Source organism: Cherax quadricarinatus, chromosome 19, assembly GCF_038502225.1.
Source record: "Cherax quadricarinatus isolate ZL_2023a chromosome 19, ASM3850222v1, whole genome shotgun sequence".
Classification (NCBI taxonomy): Eukaryota; Metazoa; Arthropoda; class Malacostraca; order Decapoda; family Parastacidae; genus Cherax; species Cherax quadricarinatus.
In genome coordinates this window covers 39,811,471-39,837,741 of record NC_091310.1, presented here as the reverse complement: position 1 = coordinate 39,837,741, position 26,271 = coordinate 39,811,471, and the positions used below count along the sequence as shown (strand labels likewise).

The following is a 26,271-nucleotide window of genomic DNA, read 5'->3' as shown; positions in this document are numbered from 1 at the left end:
ATCACCTGGCGTCATGATGATCTCTCATCACCTGGCGTCATGATAGTCTCTCATCACCTGGCGTCATGATGGTCTCTCATCACCTGGCGTCATGATAGTCTCTCATCACCTGGCGTCATGATAGTCTCTCATCACCTGGCGTCATGATAGTCTCTCATCACCTGGCGTCATGATAGTCTCTCATCACCTGGCGTCATGATAGTCTCTCATCACCTGGCGTCATGATAGTCTCTCATCACCTGGCGTCATGATAGTCTCTCATCACCTGGCGTCATGATAGTCTCTCATCACCTGGCGTCATGATGGTCTCTCATCACCTGGGGTCATGATGGTCTCTCATCACCTGACGTCATGATAGTCTCTCATCACCTGGCGTCATGATAGTCTCTCATCACCTGGCGTCATGATGATCTCTCATCACCTGGCGTCATGATAGTCTCTCATCACCTGGCGTCATGATGGTCTCTCATCACCTGGCGTCATGATAGTCTCTCATCACCTGGCGTCATGATGGTCTCTCATCACCTGGCGTCATGATAGTCTCTCATCACCTGGCGTCATGATGGTCTCTCATCACCTGGCGTCATGATAGTCTCTCATCACCTGGCGTCATGATGGTCTCTCATCACCTGGCGTCATGATAGTCTCTCATCACCTGGCGTCATGATGGTCTCTCATCACCTGGCGTCATGATGGTCTCTCATCACCTGGCATCATGATAGTCTCTCATCACCTGGCGTCATGATGGTCTCTCATCACCTGGCATCATGATAGTCTCCATCACCTGGCGTCATGATAGTCTCTCATCACCTGGCGTCATGACAGTCTCTCATCACCTGTATACAGGCTCTCAGCCTGTATACAGAGACACATATTTTCTTTCTTCTTAATCTCTGCGTCTGAGCTCTGGCAACGTTCCTTAATTTACCCAAATCCATCCACTTATCCCTTGACGTCCACCCTGTATCATACTTTATCCTCCTTCCTCTCAAAGTTCCTACGTCTCTTCACACCTGAGCTTCCCATCTCTGATACTAACTCTCGCTCTCTCTTTGAACACGTTCAGTCACCGTTCTCATGTTACTGTGCTGTATACCCACCATTCCAAAACTACAGATGGAACAGTGTACGTGGCTGTTTTTTCATACATAGTAATCCACGGACATTTACTCGAGTTGACCATAATTTTCACAGCAGTTATATGCAATGGTCTCTGCTATTATACACAATGTAACTATATCCACCCCCACAGTTGTTGTTTCACACCCACAAAGTACGTTACAAGCTATCCACAAATTCGGCTTCCCACACCCCATTGTACTTTATTTGCAACAACTATTATGTCACATTTCCAGGAAGCTGGAAAAAATAGTTTGTTAATTTCAGGTGCCTTGACACCCTAATGATAGGGGCTGTGTCTTCTCATGGCCAGTCAGACGTGCTGCCATCCACCTCCTGGTTGTGGAACATGTTAAACACTCACTCCATGAGCTGGGGTAGCTGCCTTTTATCGACCGCAGCTACAATAGCAATGTTGTTGTGCGAGGAGTTGATTCAACGTTCGTCCTCTGGTATCTATCATTTTAATCCATCAGAAATTCAAGACTGCTGAAAAAATAAGTACTTGTAGATAATTTAAAGATAATTCGAGTATTTTATTACTGTGTGAGTTATTACTAAGCAGACACTGATATAGTTATTTTTCCTAAAATATACTGTCACCTGTATCTGGAGTATACCTGGAGGGTGTTTCTGGGGTCACCGCCCCCGCGGCCAGGTCCATGGCCAGGCCTCTAGCATAGTTAGTGTTTTCTAAGTATAAATAATGCACACATAAGTTGTTGCGTTAAGCATTCACATATTAGTGATGTATTGTTCTCCTCCCACACTGATTCCTGCACTTCCGTATCACTCTGTATGAACACACGTAATTTTGAGAAGGACTGTCGGATGTTCCGGAACTTGCTGGACTATTATCAGCTATGGTAGGCAACGCTCTCGCTTCACACGCTGAATGTCCGTGGTTCGATCCCCGGCAAGAGTAGAAGCATTATGCATGTTTCTTTACACCTGTTGTCCCGTTCACCTAGCAAGCAAGTAGGTACCTGGGTGTCATTCGACTGATGTGGGTCGCATCCTGGGGCACAATATTGAAGACCACAATGGAAATAAGACAGACAGTCCTCGATGACGCACTGACTTTCTAAGGGTATCCTTAGTGGCTAACCCTCCGTGGTTAAAAATCCGAACAAAAACTTGTTGTTCCTTCCCACACTACTGTGTCTATGTATGTTAGAACTCAACGTAACTTTAATGTAGGAATGCTACATGTGTGTGTGTGTGTTTACTCACCTCTTTGTGGTTGCAGGGGTCGATTGGTAGCTCCTGGCCCCGCCTCTTCACTGGTCGCTACTAGGTCCACTTTCTCCCTGCTCCAAGAGCTTTATCGTACCTGTGTGTGTGTGTGCGCGCACACATTTGCGCCAATTTGCCAATTTCGTAGAAGTTATCTGGAAAACCTGAACACTGCGCTAGTTCCCTTGCGACAATTAATGCGTGACCACCTGCCACACCGACACCTTAAATAGCCTCTTGAGACGGCGTTGAACTTGCAAAACTGATGCAAGTCTTTTTCTAGTGGCAGATTCGAACTGGGCCGTTGTTGGCTGTGTAGGCGCCAGTGTGCCAGCTGTGTAGGCGCCAGTGTGTGTCAGCTATGTAAGCGCCAGTGTGCCAGCTGTGTAGGCGCCAGTGTGTGTCAGCTATGTAAGCACCAGTGTGCCAGCTGTGTAGGTGCCAGTGTGTGTCAGCTATGTAAGCACCAGTGTGCCAGCTGTGTAGGTGCCAGTGTGTGTCAGCTATGTAAGCACCAGTGTGCCAGCTGTGTAGGTGCCAGTGTGTGTCAGCTATGTAAGCACCAGTGTGCCAGCTGTGTAGGTGCCAGTGTGTGTCAGCTATGTAAGCACCAGTGTGCCAGCTGTGTAGGTGCCAGTGTGTGTCAGCTATGTAAGCACCAGTGTGCCAGCTGTGTAGGTGCCAGTGTGTGTCAGCTATGTAAGCACCAGTGTGCCAGCTGTGTAGGTGCCAGTGTGTGTCAGCTATGTAAGCACCAGTGTGCCAGCTGTGTAGGTGCCAGTGTGTGTCAGCTATGTAAGCACCAGTGTGCCAGCTGTGTAGGTGCCAGTGTGTGTCAGCTATGTAAGCACCAGTGTGCCAGCTGTGTAGGTGCCAGTGTGTGTCAGCTATGTAAGCACCAGTGTGCCAGCTGTGTAGGTGCCAGTGTGTGTCAGCTATGTAAGCACCAGTGTGCCAGCTGTGTAGGTGCCAGTGTGTGTCAGCTATGTAAGCGCCAGTGTGCCAGCTGTGTAGGTGCCAGTGTGTGTCAGCTATGTAAGCACCAGTGTGCCAGCTGTGTAGGTGCCAGTGTGTGTCAGCTATGTAAGCACCAGTGTGCCAGCTGTGTAGGTGCCAGTGTGTGTCAGCTATGTAAGCACCAGTGTGCCAGCTGTGTAGGTGCCAGTGTGTGTCAGCTATGTAAGCGCCAGTGTGCCAGCTGTGTAGGTGCCAGTGTGTGTCAGCTATGTAAGCACCAGTGTGCCAGCTGTGTAGGTGCCAGTGTGTGTCAGCTATGTAAGCACCAGTGTGCCAGCTGTGTAGGTGCCAGTGTGTGTCAGCTATGTAAGCACCAGTGTGCCAGCTGTGTAGGTGCCAGTGTGTGTCAGCTATGTAAGCGCCAGTGTGCCAGCTGTGTAGGTGCCAGTGTGTGTCAGCTATGTAAGCACCAGTGTGCCAGCTGTGTAGGTGCCAGTGTGTGTCAGCTATGTAAGCACCAGTGTGCCAGCTGTGTAGGTGCCAGTGTGTGTCAGCTATGTAAGCACCAGTGTGCCAGCTGTGTAGGTGCCAGTGTGTGTCAGCTATGTAAGCACCAGTGTGCCAGCTGTGTAGGTGCCAGTGTGTGTCAGCTATGTAAGCACCAGTGTGCCAGCTGTGTAGGTGCCAGTGTGTGTCAGCTATGTAAGCACCAGTGTGCCAGCTGTGTAGGTGCCAGTGTGTGTCAGCTATGTAAGCACCAGTGTGCCAGCTGTGTAGGTGCCAGTGTGTGTCAGCTATGTAAGCACCAGTGTGCCAGCTGTGTAGGTGCCAGTGTGTGTCAGCTATGTAAGCACCAGTGTGCCAGCTGTGTAGGTGCCAGTGTGTGTCAGCTATGTAAGCACCAGTGTGCCAGCTGTGTAGGTGCCAGTGTGTGTCAGCTATGTAAGCACCAGTGTGCCAGCTGTGTAGGTGCCAGTGTGTGTCAGCTATGTAAGCACCAGTGTGCCAGCTGTGTAGGTGCCAGTGTGTGTCAGCTATGTAAGCACCAGTGTGCCAGCTGTGTAGGTGCCAGTGTGTGTCAGCTATGTAAGCACCAGTGTGCCAGCTGTGTAGGTGCCAGTGTGCAGCTAATGCGATACTTATTATGGCCACAATAAAGTGTTGCATTAGTTACACTTGAGTCTCATTACCTAACTTACTGGAGTCCAGTTGCATTCGCTCTTGACATGACATATAATTCTTGGAGCATCACACTGTATTTTTTTTTTTCTGTGTATACATATATAAAAAAAACTCAGTTCACAAATTACAATTTTTTTTCGTTAACAGACGAGCCTCATAATAATAATAATTAGACTTCCATATTTTCCTTCTTGTGAATATTTCTGGAACTAACGATGGGTCAGTGCTCGTGTCTGTCTCAAATTTATACTTTAAATAATTTTAAACTTACTTTTACAACACTTAATGCTTTCTTATACAAATTCTTCTACTGAAAACATAGGCAACTCTTTTGTGTACAAGTCTTGAGAACTGAAGCTTCCTTACGACCCTTGTACTTGTGCCATCTACTGAGACATCATCACATGATGGATGTCAACACTGACATCAACTGAAGCATCATAACATGATGGATGTCAACACTGACAACAACTGAAGCATCATAACATGATGGATGTCAACACTGACAACAACTGAAGCATCATCACATGATGGATGTCAACACTGACATCTACTGAGACATCATCACATGATGGATGTCAACACTGACATCTACTGAGACATCATCACATGATGGATGTCAACACTGACAACAACTGAAGCATCATAACATGATGGATGTCAACACTGACAACAACTGAAGCATCATCACATGATGGATGTCAACACTGACAACAACTGAAGCATCATAACATGATGGATGTCAACACTGACAACAACTGAAGCATCATCACATGATGGATGTCAACACTGACAACAACTGAAGCATCATAACATGATGGATGTCAACACTGACAACAACTGAAGCATCATCACATGATGGATGTCAACACTGACAACAACTGAAGCATCATAACATGATGGATGTCAACACTGACAACAACTGAAGCATCATCACATGATGGATGTCAACACTGACAACAACTGAAGCATCATAACATGATGGATGTCAACACTGACAACAACTGAAGCATCATAACATGATGGATGTCAACACTGACATCTACTGAGACATCATCACATGATGGATGTTAACACTAACATCAACTGAAGCATCATCACATGATGGATGTCAACACTGACAACAACTGAAGCATCATAACATGATGGATGTCAACACTGACATCTACTGAGACATCATCACATGATGGATGTTAACACTAACATCAACTGAAGCATCATCAAATGATGGATGTCAACACTGACAACAACTGAAGCATCATAACATGATGGATGTCAACACTGACAACAACTGAAGCATCATCACATGATGGATGTCAACACTGACATCTACTGAGACATCATCACATGATGGATGTCAACACTAACATCAACTGAAGCATCATCACATGATGGATGTCAACACTGACAACAACTGAAGCATCATAACATGATGGATGTCAACACTGACAACAACTGAAGCATCATCACATGATGGATGTCAACACTGACAACAACTGAAGCATCATAACATGATGGATGTCAACACTGACAACAACTGAAGCATCATAACATGATGGATGTCAACACTGACATCTACTGAGACATCATCACATGATGGATGTCAACACTGACAACAACTGAAGCATCATAACATGATGGATGTCAACACTGACAACAACTGAAGCATCATAGCATGATGGATGTCAACACTGACATCTACTGAGACATCATCACATGATGGATGTCAACACTGACAACAACTGAAGCATCATAACATGATGGATGTCAACACTGACAACAACTGAAGCATCATAACATGATGGATGTCAACACTGACATCTACTGAGACATCATCACATGATGGATGTCAACACTGACAACAACTGAAGCATCATCACATGATGGATGTCAACACTGACATCTACTGAGACATCATCACATGATGGATGTCAACACTGACAACAACTGAAGCATCATCACATGATGGATGTCAACACTAACATCATCTGACATCTTTAGCTTTTACATTTCTTAATAATAATAATAATAATAATAATAATAATAATAATAATAATAATAATAATAATAATAATAATAATAATAATAAATGCTTATTTCCTTCCAAAGCTTACAGTGTATGGTTTACATATTATAAATATTAATTACAAAGAAGGCCACTAGTAGGCCTAGGCATCCCGGGCAGACTAATACTAATTCTCACTCTACACAGACTCAGGTTATGGAACAGTAATTTTTAACATACATTATTGCATACCAGGTAACATAAGTAATTAATTATATTTATAATATATAACAATATTACATTTAGTAAATTAAGTAATGGGAATGATACGACTTCGCATGATCCACTGTGTTAAGGGACGCCTCTGTAAACCATGCAAGACCCTGTACTTTTAGCTGAGAGATGCCACTCTAAACATCGAGGGACCCAGTACTGATTCGCCTTTAAGGGACGCCTCTCTAAACCATGCAGGGCCCAGTACTTTCCTCTGAGAGGCGACGCTGTAAACAGCGAGGGTTACCTGGAGGTTATTCCGGGGACCCAGTACTGATCCGCCCTATACTGGGAGAGCAACTAAGGACTAACTTGAGAAATATCCTTCGTTCAGATCACCGAACCTCCTCTCATTTTTGAACCTCTTCTAATGTTGTGTATAAACAACTAGTACCTAACAATCAGTACCTAACAACCAGTACCTAACAACCAGTACTTAGCAACCAGTACCTAACAACCAGTACTTAACAACCAGTACCTAACAACCAGTACTTAACAACCAGTACCTAACAACCAGTACTTAACAACCAGTACCTAACAACCAGTACCTAACACACAGTACCTAACAACCAGTACTTAACAACCAGTACCTAACAACCAGTACTTAACCAGTATCTAACAACCAGTACCTAACAACCAGTACTTAGCAACCAATACCTAACTACCAGTACGTAACAACCAGTATGTAACAACCAGTACCTAACAACCAGCACCTAACAACCAGTACCTAACAACCAGTACTTAACAACCAGTACTTAACCAGTACCTAACAACCAGTACCTAACAACCAGTGCCTAACAACCAGTGCCTAACAACCAGTGCCTAACAACCAGTGCCTAACAACCAGTACCTAACAACCAGTACCTAACAACCAGTGCCTAACAATAAGTGCCTAACAACCAGTGCCTAACAACCAGTACCTAACAACCAGTACCTAACAACCAGTACCTAACAACCAGTACCTAACAACCAGTACCTAACAACAAGTACCTAACATACAACAGTCGAAGATTTGTGATAGTATTTTAGGATTTAAACCTGCAACGATAATTGTAGATGCGCGCCGTGTCAGGGATATTGCTGACAGCATCCCAGCGCCGTGTCAGGGATATTGCTGACAGCATCCCAGCGCCGTGTCAGGGATATTGCTGACAGCATCCCAGCGCCGTGTCAGGGATATTGCTGACAGCATCCCAGCGCCGTGTCAGGGATATTGCTGACAGCATCCCAGCGCCGTGTCAGGGATATTGCTGACAGTATCCCAGCGCCGTGTCAGGGATATTGCTGACAGTATCCCAGCGCCGTGTCAGGGATATTGCTGACAGTATCCCAGCGCCGTGTCAGGGATATTGCTGACAGTATCCCAGCGCCGTGTCAGGGATATTGCTGACAGCATCCCAGCGCCGTGTCAGGGATATTGCTGACAGTATCCCAGCGCCGTGTCAGGGATATTGCTGACAGCATCCCAGCGCCGTGTCAGGGATATTGCTGACAGCATCCCAGCGCCGTGTCAGGGATATTGCTGACAGCATCCCAGCGCCGTGTCAGGGATATTGCTGACAGCATCCCAGCGCCGTGTCAGGGATATTGCTGACAGTATCCCAGCGCCGTGTCAGGGATATTGCTGACAGTATCCCAGCGCCGTGTCAGGGATATTGCTGACAGCATCCCAGCGCCGTGTCAGGGATATTGCTGACAGTATCCCAGCGCCGTGTCAGGGATATTGCTGACAGCATCCCAGCGCCGTGTCAGGGATATTGCTGACAGTATCCCAGCGCCGTGTCAGGGATATTGCTGACAGCATCCCAGCGCCGTGTCAGGGATATTGCTGACAGTATCCCAGCGCCGTGTCAGGGATATTGCTGACAGTATCCCAGCGCCGTGTCAGGGATATTGCTGACAGTATCCCAGCGCCGTGTCAGGGATATTGCTGACAGCATCCCAGCGCCGTGTCAGGGATATTGCTGACAGTATCCCAACGCCGTGTCAAGGATATTGCTGACAGCATCCCAGCGCCGTGTCAGGGATATTGCTGACAGTATCCCAGCGCCGTGTCAGGGATATTGCTGACAGTATCCCAACGCCGTGTCAAGGATATTGCTGACAGTATCCCAGCGCCGTGTCAGAGATATTGCTGACAGTATCCCAGCGCCGTGTCAGGGATATTACTGACAGTATCCCAGCGCCGTGTCACGGATATTGCTGACAGTATCCCAGCTCCGTGTTAGGGATAATGTTGACAGTATCCCAGCTCCATGTTAGGGATAATGTTGCAGTATCCCAGCTCCGTGTCAGGGATAATGTTGACAGTATCCCAGCTCCGTGTTAGGGATAATGTTGACAGTATCCCAGCTCCGTGTTAGGGATAATGTTGACAGTATCCCAGCTCCGTGTTAGGGATACTGTTGACAGTATCCCAGCACCGTGTCAGGGATACTGTTGAGAGTATCCCAGCTCTGTCTTAGGAATACTGTTGACAGTATCCCAGCGCCGTGTCAGGGATACTGTTGACAGTATCCCAGCTCTGTCTTAGGAATAATGTTGACAGTATCCCAGCACCGTGTCATGGATGCTGTTGACAGTATCCCAGCACCGTGTCAGGGATGCTGTTGACAGTATGCCAGCGCAGTGCCAGGGATGCTGTTGACAGTATGCCAGCGCCGTGTCAGAGATACTGTTGACAGTATCCCAGCACCGTGTCAGGGATGTTGTTAACAGTATCCCAGCTCCGTGTTAGGGATACTGTTGACAGTATCCCAGCACCGTGTCAGGGGTACTGTTGACAGTATCCCAGCTCTGTCTTAGGAATACTGTTGACAGTATCCCAGCATCGTGTCAGGGATGCTGTTGACAGTATGCCAGCGCAGTGCCAGGGATACTGTTGACAGTATCCCAGCGCCGTGTCAATGATACTGTTGACAGTATCCCAGCACCGTGTCAGGGATACTGTTGACAGTATCCCAGCTCTGTCTTAGGAATACTGTTGACAGTATCCCAGCATCGTGTCAGGGATGCTGTTGACAGTATCCCAGCGCCGTGTCAATGATACTGTTGACAGTATCCCAGCACCGTGTCAGGGATACTGTTGACAGTATCCCAGCTCTGTCTTAGGAATACTGTTGACAGTATCCCAGCATCGTGTCAGGGATGCTGTTGACAGTATCCCAGCGCCGTGTCAATGATACTGTTGACAGTATCCCAGCTCCGTGTTAGGGATACTGTTGACAGTATCCCAGCGCAGTATTAGGGATACTGTTGACAGTATCCCAGCGCAGTATTAGGGATACTATTGACAGTATCCCAGCGCAGTGTCAGGGATACTATTGACAGTATCCCATCCAGGGTTGGCTGTCACTGGTGTACACTATCAACGCACTTGTTACAACCCTCAAACTGAGGCCTCTGAATAAAATCAGATGTATTTTTTTGTACCTGAGGTGATTATTTGAGTTTGTAAGATTATCAGTTATCTTACACGCTCACCACACTATCAATCTTGCCTCAGTTATCTTACACGCTCACCACACTATCAATCTTGCCTCAGTTATCTTACACGCTCACCACACTATCAATCTTGCCTCAGTTATCTTACACGCTCACCACACTATCAATCTTGCCTCAGTTATCTTACACGCTCACCACACTATCAATCTTGCCTCAGTTATCTTACACGCTCACCACACTAGCAATCTTGCCTCAGTTATCTTACACGCTCACCACACTATCAATCTTGCCTCAGTTATCTTACACGCTCACCACACTATCAATCTTGCCTCAGTTATCTTACACGCTCACCACACTAGCAATCTTGCCTCAGTTATCTTACACGCTCACCACACTAGCAATCTTGCCTCAGTTATCTTACACGCTCACCACACTATCAATCTTGCCTCAGTATTTAAAACACTTGTATATTTTTAGACCCTGGTGACAGGACGATCATTCCTTCTGAGAGATTATTGCTCTTTACATACCTGTGTGTGTGTGTGTTATATATTTATAGATTTCATATATATAAATATATAAATATATTTCATATATATAAATTTATAAATATATTTATATATTTCATAACAAAGATGCATTTTGATCCCTTTAAGTCTGTTAATGACTGATTAGGATCGCTTATTATATCATTTATTAAAAGAACATCATTTTTCACGATCTAATGTTAAGTTTAATAGTTTTATTTAAAGATACTGAAAGACAGTTTATATATATATATATATATATATATATATATATATATATATATATATATATATATATATATATATATATATATATATGTGTGTGTGTGTGTGTGTATATAGTGAAGGTTATTTAACACCACTGAGAAATGTTGTGGAATCTCATATAGGTAAACGTGTACTAGCATAGCTGCCCTAGCTAGCATAGCTGCCCTAGCTAGCATAGCTGCTCTAGCTAGCATAGCTGCCCTAGCTAGCATAGCTGCTCTAGCTAGCATAGCTGCCCTAGCTAGCATAGCTGCTCTAGCTAGCATAGCTGCCCTAGCTAGCATAGCTGCCCTAGCTTCCTAGATCATTATTACGTTATTCATCAAGGGAACTCATGTGTTAGTGACCTGTGTTACAAGATGACATGTTCCCCGCACTATGACAGGTGCATTGCTAAACAGTTGTGTCTAAGGATATATATAAAGGTGGGGTAGCTGTTAGTGGTGTGGAGGCCCTGGCACCAGTGACCACCTGCTTACAGTGTTGCCCTGGCACCAGTGACCACCTGCTTACAGTGTTGCCCTGGCACCAGTGACCACCTGCTTACAGTGTTGCCCTGGCACCAGTGAACACCTGCTTAAAGTGTTGCCCTGGCACCAGTGACCACCTGCTTAAAGTGTTGGCCTCCCAGTTCAAAGGTGAGAATAATTATGGTGCTACTAGGCACCTGTGTAGCTGAGGTGTGGTGGTGGAGCCACTCTGCCTGACATATTACTGTCTGCCGCTGGCAACACCCGAACATCTTATCTTAACGCTAGACTAGGATAAATAAAGTTATTTACGTTCTCAGATGAGTTAGGTAGCTTGAACTATTTCATATCAGATACATCTTTAGCTAAGTCAGGTTAACTTACTGGGTTTCATGTGAATAATTAAAAGTTGACATATAAAAAAACTTACTTAACTTATAATTCTTCTTGAGCTTCTAGTATCTACGTCATTATCATATATGATGGTATTATATTCGCCAGGAAACAAACAAGTGTTTCCTGACACAAGTCTTAGTTATATGTTGAACCACTCACTGTAGTTTATAGTCACATGATCGACCGCTGGCTTGCCAGTCCAACCAGTTAATAATTGAAGATCACATCATGTGATGTGGGAGTAGATCTTGTATAATTCCTCTTGTGTTTGCTTCTCTGACATTTGCTTCCACTCCCACCTCATCTTACTAACATAAAGTCCTGTAGTGTTAAAAATGTGTCATTTACCTGATAGTGTTCTGACTTATGTGATAAAACTTGGTGTTGAGAAGCTGGTGAGGACCAACATAAATCTTTCCTCATCATCCCTTCAACTCTGTTTCAAAATTTCGTTTTTTTTTTGTGAAGTTTATCATGGTATGTCTTCATTTTTCATCCCACAAGCCCCATATATTATGTAAGCAGGAATTAAAATAAAAATCTATTACTTTATATAAGCACATTGGCTATAAATTATTATACCAACATTGGCGCCTTTATTGTTTTTAGAGAAGGATCACGAGATGTTAATGTTAGAACATGTTGATTATACCAGCTGAGACAACCTTATATATTGTTAATATATATGTTATTGACATACTATGTTTCACCTGTATAACTCATTCATGCTCCCCCCCCACTGTAGGCTCCCTATTCAATACCTTTCTAGAGGCACTCCTCAACCTCTCTAGAGGCACTCCTCAACACCTCTCTAGAGGCACTCCTCAACACCTCTCTAGAGGTACTCCTCAACCTCTCTAGAGGCACTCCTCAACCTCTCTAGAGGCACTCCTCAACCTCTCTAGAGGCACTCCTCAACACCTCTCTAGAGGCACTCCTCAACACCTCTCTAGAGGTACTCCTCAACCTCTCTAGAGGCACTCCTCAACACCTCTCTAGAGGCACTCCTCAACACCTCTCTAGAGGCACTCCTCAACACCTCTCTAGAGGTACTCCTCAACCTCTCTAGAGGCACTTCTCAACACCTCTCTAGAGGCACTCCTCAACACCTCTCGGTACTCCTCAACCTCTCTAGAGGCACTCCTCAACACCTCTCTAGAGGCACTCCTCAACACCTCTCGGTACTCCTCAACCTCTCTAGAGGCACTCCTCAAAACCTCTCTAGAGGTACTCCTCAACCTCTCTAGAGGCACTCCTCAACACCTCTCTAGAGGCACTCCTCAACATCTCTCTAGAGGTACTCCTCAACCTCTCTAGAGGCACTCCTCAACACCTCTCTAAAGGCACTCCTCAACACCTCTCTAGAGGCACTCCTCAACACCTCTCTAGAGGCACTCCTCAACACCTCTCTAGAGGCACTCCTCAACACCTCTCTAGAGGTACTCCTCAACCTCTCTAGAGGCACTCCTCAACACCTCTATAGAGGCACTCCTCAACACCTCTCTAGAGGCACTCCTCAACACCTCTCTAGAGGCACTCCTCAACACCTCTATAGAGGCACTCCTCAACACCTCTCTAGAGGCACTACTCAACACCTCTCTAGAGGCACTCCTCAACACCTCTATAGAGGCACTCCTCAACACCTCTATAGAGGCACTCCTCAACACCTCTATAGAGGCACTCCTCAACACCTCTCTAGAGGCACTCCTCAACACCTCTCTAGAGGCACTCCTCAACACCTCTATAGAGGCACTCCTCAACACCTCTCTAGAGGCACTACTCAACACCTCTCTAGAGGCACTCCTCAACACCTCTCTAGAGGCACTCCTCAACACCTCTCTAGAGGCACTCCTCAACCTCTCTAGAGGCACTCCTCAACACCTCTATAGAGGCACTCCTCAACACCTCTCTAGAGGCACTCTTCAACACCTCTCTAGAGGCACTCCTCAACCTCTCTAGAGGAACTCCTCAACCTCTCTAGAGGCACTCCTCAACACCTCTCTGGAGGCACTCCTCAACACCTCTCTAGAGGCACTCCTCAGTACTTCTCTGCACTGCTTCTCAACACTTCTCTGCACTGCTCCTCAACACTTCTCTGCACTGCTCCTCAACACTTCTCTGCACTGCTCCTCAACACTTCTCTGCACTGCTCCTCAACACTTCTCTGCACTGCTCCTCAACACTTCTCTGCACTGCTCCTCAATACTTCTCTGCACTGCTCCTCAACACTTCTCTGCACTGCTCCTCAACACTTCTCTGCACTGCTCCTCAACACTTCTCTGCACTGCTCCTCAACACTTCTCTGCACTGCTCCTCAACACTTCTCTGCACTGCTCCTCAACACTTCTCTGCACTGTTCCTCAACACTTCTCTCCACTGCTCCTCAACACTTCTCTGCACTGTTCCTCAACACTTCTCTCCACTGCTCCTCAACACTTCTCTGCACTGCTCCTCAACACTTCTCTCCACTGCTCCTCAACACTTCTCTGCACTGCTCCTCAACACTTCTCTGCACTGCTCCTCAACACTTCTCTGCACTGCTCCTCAACACTTCTCTGCACTGCTCCTCAACACTTCTCTCCACTGCTCCTCAACACTTCTCTGCACTGCTCCTCAACACTTCTCTCCACTGCTCCTCAACACTTCTCTGCACTGCTCCTCAACACTTCTCTGCACTGCTCCTCAACACTTCTCTGCACTGCTCCTCAACACTTCTCTGCACTGCTCCTCAACACTTCTCTGCACTGCTCCTCAACACTTCTCTGCACTGCTCCTCAACACTTCTCTGCACTGCTCCTCAACACTTCTCTGCACTGCTCCTCAACACTTCTCTCCACTGCTCCTCAACACTTCTCTGCACTGCTCCTCAACACTTCTCTGCACTGCTCCTCAACACTTCTCTCCACTGCTCCTCAACACTTCTCTGCACTGCTCCTCAACACTTCTCTGCACTGCTCCTCAACACTTCTCTGCACTGCTCCTCAACACTTCTCTCCACTGCTCCTCAACACTTCTCTGCACTGCTCCTCAACATGCGATATTTCTTAGAGAAAATGTATGGCGTCTTTTCGAAGGCATGGTTAACACTGGTGCACCTTGTTTATCACTGGTGCACCTTGTTTATTACTGGTGCACCTTGTTTATCACTGGTGCACCTTGTTTATCACTGGTGCACCTTGTTTATCACTGGTGCACCTTGTTTATCACTGGTGCACCTTGTTCAGTCTGCACCGCTGCTAATTGATTCAGGTTCACTAAATCACAACATTAAATACTCAGCCCAATAAATAAATAAAGCTGTTATTAACATTGACTGACGTCGGTGTTGGTCAGACTGGACAACCAAGGCAGACAGAGGGTGACTCGGGGATTAACTAGTGGGTAGTATAACCCTTCCCCCGTGTAGGTTTAAACTCAAGTTCCTCCCGTCCTGGCCTCCTACAGGAGTAAGCAGTTCCATCACCGCCTCAATCATCGTGGAAGAGGAAGAGGACGAGCAGTCGCCTCCACTATGGGAGCGATCCAGGTGATGCTCAACTCTTAGCTCAGGTAACGTAGCTGGTGATGGTGGGTGGCAGTGCTCGCACACACTCTCTAACCCCTCCAAGCCGCCCATTTCCACACACCCCATTTCTACGCCACCCCCTTCTACGCCGCCCCCTTCTACGCCTCTTTCACGCTATCCCTTTCCAGGCCGCTCCCGTTCCCTCCTTCCATCACACTACTGACCATCACTTCAACCACTGTTGTGGAGCTCATGTTCAGCTAAGTTCTCCTACTCACATGAACAAAATATTAACTCAATCAATGGAACAGTAAACCTAATGAACCAGAGAAAAAACTTTTAATTCATTAACTCAAAAAAAGTAAATTTAAATCAGACGACGCTTGGGTCCGTCATGAATTACCACCAAGTTGCAAGTACTATCTTTATTATTATTGCCCTGGACGACAAAAAAAAAATGTCTAATTGGCATATTTCCATATTTGTGAGTCAGTGGTGAACTCTTCCAGCTACGATGCTGACTTATTATTCTAGAGAAGTTTGATGTCTTGTGAGACAGAATACATCAGCTCCCCATCAGTGTGTGTGAGTGTGTGGGGGTGTTAGGAAGGTGAAGAAGCAGCGGTGATGTGCGAGTTCTCCCGTATGTTATCACCAGCTATGAATGCCACATACAGCCTAGGCTTGGTTTTCCTCAAGCCTCACGCACGTCCAACTTAAATTCCTCAAACAGGTCTCTTAGTGTCAGGAAGTAGTTGAGGACATCTTGAGTGGAGCTCTTTGATGTGTCCTCTTGACGTCTCACTCTTGTAAAGGCTTGACTTTTGTGGCTAGTCTCTTTTTATTTTTATGTAACTTTGAATAACTTGTTTATCATGACATTTCGTGGTTCTGCCTGATTATTAATGTTTACTAAAAAATCATAAACTAAAATTTTAATAGTTGCTGCCTGTGTCCGCTGTCCTGAAAGTCTCTAGCACCGCCCGCTGGAGCAATTTAAATTTTATCTCGCTCCAAATTTTTAAATAGATGTTTTCTTCATAATGCTCCTGAGGACAAGTGAGGTGTGACTAGCATAAACTATCACGACGGTAATGAGAACAGGTGCAGCACAGCTAGCGGCCTAGTGGTTACGATCTTCATGTCGCTCGAGAATAAACCAGACTTTAGTACTAGCTTATAAATAACATAATTAATTAAAAATAATACTTTTTGATAATCACTGGCTGATGCATGATTAAATATATTCATATGTTTGCTTACTCTGGGTAATAGTTGCTTTAATTAAATAATTTTACTTATTCTGCATGATGCTAAATAATGCTGTGCATATTTAAGCCTTACTTATTATTTTTAATTAGATTTAACAATATCTGCACTATTACAGAGCTCATAATAACACAGATATGTAAGTGATTTTGTGGGAGACATGCATGGTGACGGTTCATCCAAAACTCCCAGTGAGTGTGTATAAACACTAGGTATGACTGATAAATATGTGACAGAGGTTCAGCTGGCTGGGTCCTCCCTCGGCAGGGAGGCAAGGCTGGACCCACACCAGGACACCCAAGGTAACATTCTCCAGCTGCTGACTGATGCACCTTCACACCACAGTCCTCACTGCTCACACTTAGAGAATAAAATCACATTGCAACCCGACCCTCTTAAGTCTCAGTAACGCACTGTACACTCAATAAACGTTTTTATTGATATATATATATATATATATATATATATATATATATATATATATATATATATATATATATATATATATATATATATATATATATATATATATATATATATATATATATATGCAATAAGATCACAGTAAACAGGTGATTTCAGAATATGCAAAACAACCACTCTGAAAGAATAGAGAAATTCCAAGCGCTTTCGTGACTACTCACATTATCAAGGACCTATGAAAGTAAAGCATCCAAGGAAGCTATATAAGGGGTCTGGCCAGCACCTCACTATCAGATCCCACAACGGTTAAACACCTGACGCGCGCCGACCCAACTTGGATAGGTCCTTTGCACAACTCACCCACAAACTATTCTACCCAAAAAATTTAAAAATTATTATTTGTCCAGTGTATTATTAAATTCTTCCAAATTCTATTAATTATAAATGGATCTAATTTATATAAACCAAAGGAAATATTCATATTATTGTCAAAACTGCTTTTTATGAAACAAGATTCAATTATATTCCTGTCGACCATGGACTTGCTCGATACTACTTTCTCAACTTTTTGAAAATCAATTGGATGGTTAAAATCTTTTACATTAGAACTGGACAAGATTCCAATGCTCTATTTATTCATGTAAGAGATTTTAACCATCCAATTGATTTTCATAAAGTTGAGAAAGTAGTATCAAGCAAGTCCATGGTCGACAGGAATATAATTGAATCTTGTTTCATAAAAAGCAGTTTTGACAATAATGTGAATATTTCCTTTGGTTTATATAAATTAGATCCATTTATAATTAATAGAATTTGGAAGAATTTAATAATACACTGGACAAATAATAATTTTTAAATTTTCTTGGGTAGAATAGTTTGTGGGTGAGTTGTGCAAAGGACCTATCCAAGTTGGGTCGCCGCGCGTCAGGTGTTTAACCGTTGTGGGATCTGATAGTGAGGTGCTGGCCAGACCCCTTATATAGCTTCCTTGGATGCTTTACTTTCATAGTTCCTTGATAATGTGAGTAGTCACGAAAGCGCTTGGAATTTCTCTCTTCTCTCAGAGTGGTTGTTTTGCATATATATATATAATATATATATATATATATATATATGTATATATATATATATGTATATATATATATATGTATATATATATATATGTATATATATATATGTATATATATATATATATAGCCTGAATTTTAACATTTTCGTTTTATTTTTATTTTTATTAGTTTGAGACAGTGATTGTTTAGGATTACAAATATAATCTTCATTAAAATTTTATCATGTTTTAGATTAAAATTCAACAAGGTGGAGGCTGGTCAATTAAACTATGATTATCTACTACGCTCGTTGTTTGTATATATATTTACATTATACCTCTGTATATGATAGGAACCCTTCTGTAACATGAACCTCTAAATAATCAAAGCATGTGCTTTACCTATTAATAGTGTAAATCTGTTTTTTTTTTTTTGTGTGTGTGTGTGTAAAAAAAATAGTCTTTTTAAATAGTAGAATGTCATAACTGCCAATGATTGGACATTTGTTTGATAACAGAAAATGTACTGTAGAAATTTCACTTATGTAGTAACTATTAGACAAATATATTTTACCTGTTTTTTTGTCTCCCAGAAAGGAAGATTGAACAATGTGTCTTCTTTTGAAATACCTTTAAAAATCTGTGTCTTAGTCACTGCTTGCTGGAACTCCTCAGTCTTTACTGTTGTTTACCTGCCTCTCCTAGCGCAGTAAGAATATTATACAAACCAAACAAACAATGCATCAATTTTAATCAAAGAAAATATAACTGTTATCTGTCACTGTCTAAATGTGTGTTGAAAAAACGCGCACTCAGCATTTAAGAAAAATCCAAGGAAAAACTTGATAGTTTTATTCCATGAAGTACACTAAACATCAGTCAGTACTAAATGTGACTATTAAACATGAGATATATCATCAGACATGCATAAAACAGTTATAATCGCAAACTAATTCTGTACGTCATAAAATAAATTTCACTGGGAGCATTGTGTCCCCCTTGACTAGGCTGGGGTGCTCGAGTAGCTTTAATTCTGACAACAATACGACTCCAGCCGACAGCCTAAGACAGGTGGTCATCTATGCTTTCTCACGGTCGTGTACCATTTCACTCTCAGCAGATGATGCAGCATCTATCTTGCTCTTAAAATAAGTCAGATAGATGTTGTCTATACATTCATTGCTTGCCTCTACTAGTGCGACTAAACTTGAGCAGATGGGGGTAGCATCTAACTCATTTGATGAGTTAGCTGATGTTGTCCCCTGTATGCGGTGCTTGACTTTACAAGTGTGACTAAACTTTTATCTTTCCCACAGGAGGATGTCTGCCATCTGCTTCGTATGTAACCTGCCCATCCTGAGCCACCAGGTTGGTTTGGTGTGGGAGGGAGGCAATGGCTACGACGAAATCCAAAGTGAGAGTTCGTCCCCGAGGCCTCGAGTGGGTCGCCGGGACTCCTCTGCTCAGATCACCACCATCGAGCCTCCTCGTGAGGTTCGGGAGACTTCTCCTCCCACCTCCCGCAGGCGACGATCCTCCCTGGCACAACTCACGGACATCCTGCGGGACTGGGGAAGACGGGATTTGACGGAACAGCGCTCCACCAGTACTTGTACGACAACCACCAGCACCCCTATAGGGCCTCTCACTCGGAGGGAAAGTCGTGATCTTAGCCGGAGAGAGTCTATTGCAGATATTGCAAGGTCTCTGCCATGGCGACGAAAAGATTCCATCGTCGAGGTTCCTCGTATCAAGACCCGACGGGAATCCTCGGCCGAAATGAAGAAGAGGCGGCAAAGCGGCACAGATATTCGGTCAGATATTGCAAAGTTTCTAGCCAGAAGAGAAAGTGTAGCGGAAATTCTCCGTAGGCGTCGAGATTCCCTTGAACAAGAGAAAAAAGAGCGACGTGATTCGACCACTCAGGTATATACTCGGTCGAATCGCAACAGTGTGGACAAAACCTCTTCCCCCGACCGGCCAGAAATACATTCGCCCCGGCATGTTTCTTCCCCTGAGCCCCGAGATTTGACACCGAGAACTATTGTTACTACACAGGTGTCTGCAGAGTCTCATGTTTCGCAAACCTCGCTTGTGTCGCAGATGTCAATAGGTGGAAAGGACTCCACTGAGCCTGGAGCCATAGAGCCTAGGTCTCCAGTGTCTTCTCCGGCACCCTCCTCCCCCACCACAACCATACGTCGAGAATCTACAACACAATTATTCCGCGGTAGAAGAGACTCTCGTCCTCAAGTGTCGCCCGAACGAGGATCGGGAAAAGGCAGTCGAGAACCATCACCAAAGTACCGAGGATTGCGACGACAATCGACTGCAATCGAAGAAGGTCTTCCCCTCCCGGGTTCTCGTCGAGGCTCTCGACCGTTTCTCTCCCCTGACGCTCCAGAAACAGATGGACTGTCCAAAAAGTGCCGACGGGACTCTCTCTCACCGGACTCGGCGGCAGCAGAAGAACTTTCTATGGGTAGAAAGGGAAGACGTGACTCTCGACCTCACTTGTCTCCAGAGGCAAGTGACTCCAACTCCAGAGAAACATCTCCCAGAAGCCGGTTAAGAAGACAGTCCACCACTGCCGCTGAGTATTGTGGACGTGGGCGGAGACCATCCCGTTCTCCCCGCTCCCCAGATTCTTCGTCAACATGCTCTTCCAGGGAACACTCGCCCAAAGAGCGAGGTCTTCGTCGTCAGTCAACCACTGAAGAAATATTACTCTCTCGAGGATTTCGTCGACAGTCCACAACAGAAGACATTATGCGAGCCCGCAATTTCAGGCGTCAGAGCACCCAGAGTGAAGAGATGTCAAAGTCGCGTGGTCGAAGAGACTCAAGCGCCCAGATTACTGACGGCACGTTAGCTACGATGACCGTCGAGACCTCGTGTGCCTTCTTTGACACCTCAACACAAACAGGTAACTTCCATTAGTAATGCACAAATTTATATATACACTTTAAATACCCTGCATGAGAGCCTTTGTTATTTATTCTTCTGTATTGCTGTTTGTATATTTTTTTTAAGTTTTGAATTTCGCACATTAATGAGTTGTAATAAATCACTGCTAAAAATATTATGCCTTTTTTATTCTACTGGGGATATGCTCACTACAGGGCCAAACGTCGTCTTCTGCTCTGTAAATAACTAAAGATAAACCACGGTACGAGGGAGCTAGAACCCATGGCGGGTGAGTCGTAAAACTCCAGGCTAGTGTATGAGCCACTGAGCCAGCTGGCTACAGTAAGATTCATCCAACTAAGTATATTTATACACCATAGGGAGGTTAGCATGGGCCACCACTGTGACCACAAATTTAAGCTTATACAGATGAATCTCCCATCACGGTGGCGGGAGATTCATTTTATTGTAGCCAGCTGGCCCAGTGGCTTACGCGCTGACCTAGAGTTTCACTACTCACTCGTCAGGCGTTTAACCCCCACCCGTTCCGTGGTTTGTTTACAATCGCGTTATTACGATTTCTTGAGTCATAGCTGAAGATACATTCACTATGAGTAGGGATAACCATAACAAACAACCCAACAGGTGTCTCTTGGACCCCTCTCAGTTACCACACAACACAAACCTCCAGTATTCTTCTCGACCTTTACTGCCGTTCATCCTAGTTGAATGGCCATATATATATATACCCTTGCCTGTGGTCTCAGTCGTCCTAAGGATCACTTTCCAAGTGAATATCCCAGTAAAACATACAAATATGATCGATCTTCGCTTTACTCATACCTTTTCTTAAACTGTTTCTCAACCACTCCAGTCGCAAGACTACTTTTTCAAGCAACTTCTTCTTCTAAACATTAACCCTTTCAAATATTTCTTTATCTTCTTGGGAAACAACCGCTTATATTCACCTTGAATGAACTGCAATAACAACAGATACATTACTGCATGGTCAAATTATTTAAATTATATTGAAAATAGACTAAAAAGTATCGTATCTTCAAATATACAGACACACGTACAGTACATTGACATGCTTAATAGTCCCACTTTGTAGTCTCAGTTTATCCCGGCACTCAGACTTTTGTTTTCAATTGTATACTACACTCGTTAAGGGGCACTTAAGTTCCCCCTTCTTCTAATAACATGTTTATTTTTCCACTATAACCTACCTTGTTCATAATTACTGTCGCATTTGCTTTGTCTGTTTCGTAAGGTGAAGTCCAGGATCTCTACCACGCAGTTGTCCTCGAAGATTTGTTAAGTTATACCATTAATTACAGTTAAGTTATATCATGAATTAGACGACAGGGACTTCCGTGCCCCTTAAGTTCCATTATGACAGGGAGGGGGGGGGGTTACTGCATGATCAGCTGTGACTAGGGTAATGTTGCAGAATCTTGTATCAGTGAGAGATGTTCCTTGTTGCATTGTCCTCCCACCTTCACGTTCTCTGTAAGAATGACTTTCTGACCTAACGTTCACTGAAAAAACTACTTTATGTATATGTTCACTGGAAGAATGACTTTCCTGCCTCTGTGTTCACTGGAAGAATGACTTTCCTGCCTTTGTGTTCACTGGAAGAATGACTTTCCTGCCTTTGTGTTCACTGGAAGAATGACTGTCCTACCTCTGTGTTCACTGGAAGAATGATTTTCCTGCCTCTATGTTCACTGGAAGAATGACTTTCCTGCTTCTGTGTTCACTGGAAGAATGACTTTCCTGCCTCTGTGTTCACTGTAAGAATGACATTTGCTGCCTCAAAGTTCACTGTGAGAATGACTTTCCCTGCCTCTACGTTCACTGTAAAAGCGACTCTGCCTTCATATTCACTTCAAAAATATTTTTTTGCTTTAATTCTCACTGTAAAAATGACTTTCTGTCTTTCTGTTCGCTGTAAGAATGAGTCTCTGCCTCATATTTGCTGTAAAAACGAATTTCCCGCTGTTACGTTCACCGAAGGATGACTCTACTTTCACGTTCACTGTAAGAATCACTTTTGCCTTTACGTTTACTATAAGAATGACTTTCTGCTTTGACGTGGACTGTAAGAACTGACTTTCTGACTCTTAAGTTCGCTGTAAGAATGACGTTTCTGACGTTTGTTGTAAGATGACTTTCTAGCCATTACATTCATTGCAAGAATGACCTTTCTCACCTTTTCGTTCAGTGTAAGAATGACTCGGCGTTCCCTGTACCTCCCGGTTACACCTAGCATGAAGAGTCGAAACACTGGCAAACTCAAGCGTCTTTCATCGTCCTCCAGCTCTCTCTTATATTCAGACTTCTGTTCTGCATTGCCCTATATATCTGCCGAATGAGAGATATGTCTCAGTATAAGTAGCATCCTTCCATTTAATCAATCCAGGTTCACTTTTAGTTCAACTAGCAGGTAACTTTCAGGTATTTCCCTCTCCTATGTAATTCCTTAACCGCGTTGTGAGTTTTCTCACACTACCTGATGCACTAGTTAACTTTTTAGTAACACGGTATTGAAATGGCTTCACCAGTGAACTTTGCAGTGAAAACTATATAAATAACGGCGTCAGTAAGTTTAACAGTGCTAAATTGTATATATAAGTTTTCTTTAAATCAGTCCCCAACACTCGCGTCACCTTGGAAAAATACATTGTTTCTTATGTTAACGTAGATTGATTTCTTGCAGAACATTAACATAGTTTATCCGTAAAAGATAACTGCTGGTGGTGTGGTTAACAATGCTCCATCATAAATGTTAACATTCATAAATGTTAACATAAATGTTTCACACGTGAATTAGACATTAAGAAACTTCGGCCATCCAGAACAGTTAATTACTGGATCATCAACATAGAGTGAGAGGGTTCGTACCTGGCCTGGTCCACGATCCGTACCTGGTCTGTTCCACGGTTCGTACCTGGCCTGGTCCACGATCCGTACCTGGTCTGTTCCACGGTTCGTACCTGGCCTGGTCCACGGTCCGTACCTGGCCTGTTCCACGGTTCGTACCTGGCCTGTTCCACGGTTCGTACCTGGCCTGGTCCACAGTTCATTTATGGTTCCTCATAGATGAGACGTCAGCGGACACTGCATGAAACACGAAACGCAGCAGTCACTCATACAGTGAAAAACACTCAGAATTATTGTGATCTCTCTCTCTCTATCTCTCTCTCTCTCTCTCTCTCTCTCTCTCTCTCTCTCTCTCTCTCTCTCTCTCTCTCTCTCTCTCTCTCTCTCTCTCTCTCTCTCTCTCTCTCTCTCTCTCGTCTTGCTCTTAAAACTCTCAGTACACATACATCCATCATCAATCAACATGTTATGACAACAGGACAATGAAGAGGAGGACGAACATAATGTACCAGCTGGGTGAACATCATAATGTACCAGCTGGGTGAACATCATAGCGTACCAGCTGGGTGAACATCATAGCGTACCAGCTGGGTGAACATCATAGCGTACCAGCTGGGTGAACAACATAATGTACCAGCTGGGTGAACATCATAGCGTACCAGCTGGGTGAACATCATAGCGTACCAGCTGGGTGAACATCATAGCGTACCAGCTGGGTGAACAACATAATGTACCAGCTGGGTGAACATCATAGCGTACCAGCTGGGTGAACATCATAGCGTACCAGCTGGGTGAACAACATAATGTACCAGCTGGGTGAACAACATAATGTACCAGCTGGGTGAACAACATAATGTACCAGCTGGGTGAACAACATAATGTACCAGCTGGGTGAACATCATAGCGTACCAGCTGGGTGAACAACATAATGTACCAGCTGGGTGAACATCATAGCGTACCAGCTGGGTGAACATCATAGCGTACCAGCTGGGTGAACATCATAGCGTACCAGCTGGGTGAACAACATAATGTACCAGCTGGGTGAACATCATAGCGTACCAGCTGGGTGAACAACATAATGTACCAGCTGGGTGAACATCATAGCGTACCAGCTGGGTGAACATCATAGCGTACCAGCTGGGTGAACAACATAATGTACCAGCTGGGTGAACAACATAATGTACCAGCTGGGTGAACAACATAATGTACCAGCTGGGTGAACAACATAATGTACCAGCTGGGTGAACATCATAGCGTACCAGCTGGGTGAACAACATAATGTACCAGCTGGGTGAACAACGACTCACACGATCACTAAATGGAAAACACCTCAGAGAAAACACCATGTTTAGTCAGTCTCCGGAAACACAGACAAACGGAAACATCAACAGGTGAGAACTGACTGCTCTGCGTATATAAAGACAAAGTTATATTAAGTATCTCGCCGCTCCTGTACTGAACCCTAACCTAACTAAACAGACAAAAACTAGAACAAGTTCTATAGTTTGCTGTCCATCTAGAACAAGATATATAGTGAACGATGTGTTTACCTTAGTTCCTATCTTAGGGATTAAGATACAGTTATCAGGCAGTGAAAAGGCTACCGTGCCGCCTTAATGACACTTGTGGAGGTGATAGGCTTTGAACCCCATTAACAAAGCAACCAAGAAAAGACATGATCGCGACTGGCAACAAACTCTTGAGACACAAAAGATTTTTCATAACGTGATGAAGCAGGACGAGGCGTATGTACATAAATGTAAACAAAACAGCAAGATAAGTCGTGAAGATTTTAAAAAGTATTTAGTCGGTGTTATCTGGTTGAGGCGAAGGATTAATTTAAAAACAACGACAGAAGAACTGAGATTCATTTATAGGTTTAAAAGTAAATATAACACAGACGACTCCATTAACCAATATATAAAGAGGTGGGTCCTAGAGTCAGGCAGATGAACACAAACAATACTTCTTATTGGAGAAAGAAAAGAGAAGTGAGAAGCATTGACCAGGTGGTCAAAACTCAATGGCGGTTCAGTTAAATAAAAATTCACAGCTCTGGGTAATTGTTGGCAATGTAATGACCCAATAAGACTACGTAGTCATGTCACTAACATACAACCCACTGCTAAATAACAGCAAACTCGGAAAGTTATGTGAGGGTTGAACTGTGAAGCTAGCTTAGGAGATGCTGTTTTTAACAACTTAGTTAAGGTGGGGCTACCTAACAAAAGAAAGGAAAACTATAAGAAGCGTTAGTACAGAACAGGAGAAGTAACTGTGAAAAGCAGGAGAGACTCTTAGATGAGATTTATTGGAAATGATTAATATGGATTATTCACATGAACCATAGTTGGCTG

At 44.1% G+C, this 26,271-nt stretch overlaps 1 protein-coding gene across 9 annotated transcripts in view; it reads left to right on the top strand.

Moving 5' to 3' along the window:
* Nucleotides 1-26,271, top strand: part of rsh (radish) — a 188,466-nt gene that overhangs the window by 80,613 nt on the left and 81,582 nt on the right. For 7 of the 9 annotated variants that reach the window (XR_011392197.1, XM_070086701.1, XM_070086703.1 and 4 more), the window contains exons 2-3: nt 15,321-15,402; nt 19,438-21,047. Coding sequence is in view for 8 of the 9 variants with exons in the window: in XM_070086701.1 (XP_069942802.1) it covers nt 19,442-21,047 (1,606 nt within the window). In the remaining variant the exon portion in view is untranslated. Of the gene's footprint in view, nt 1-15,320; nt 15,426-19,437; nt 21,048-26,271 lie in introns of all 9 variants that reach the window. The other 2 variants (XM_070086698.1, XM_070086699.1) reach the window with 2 other exon arrangements.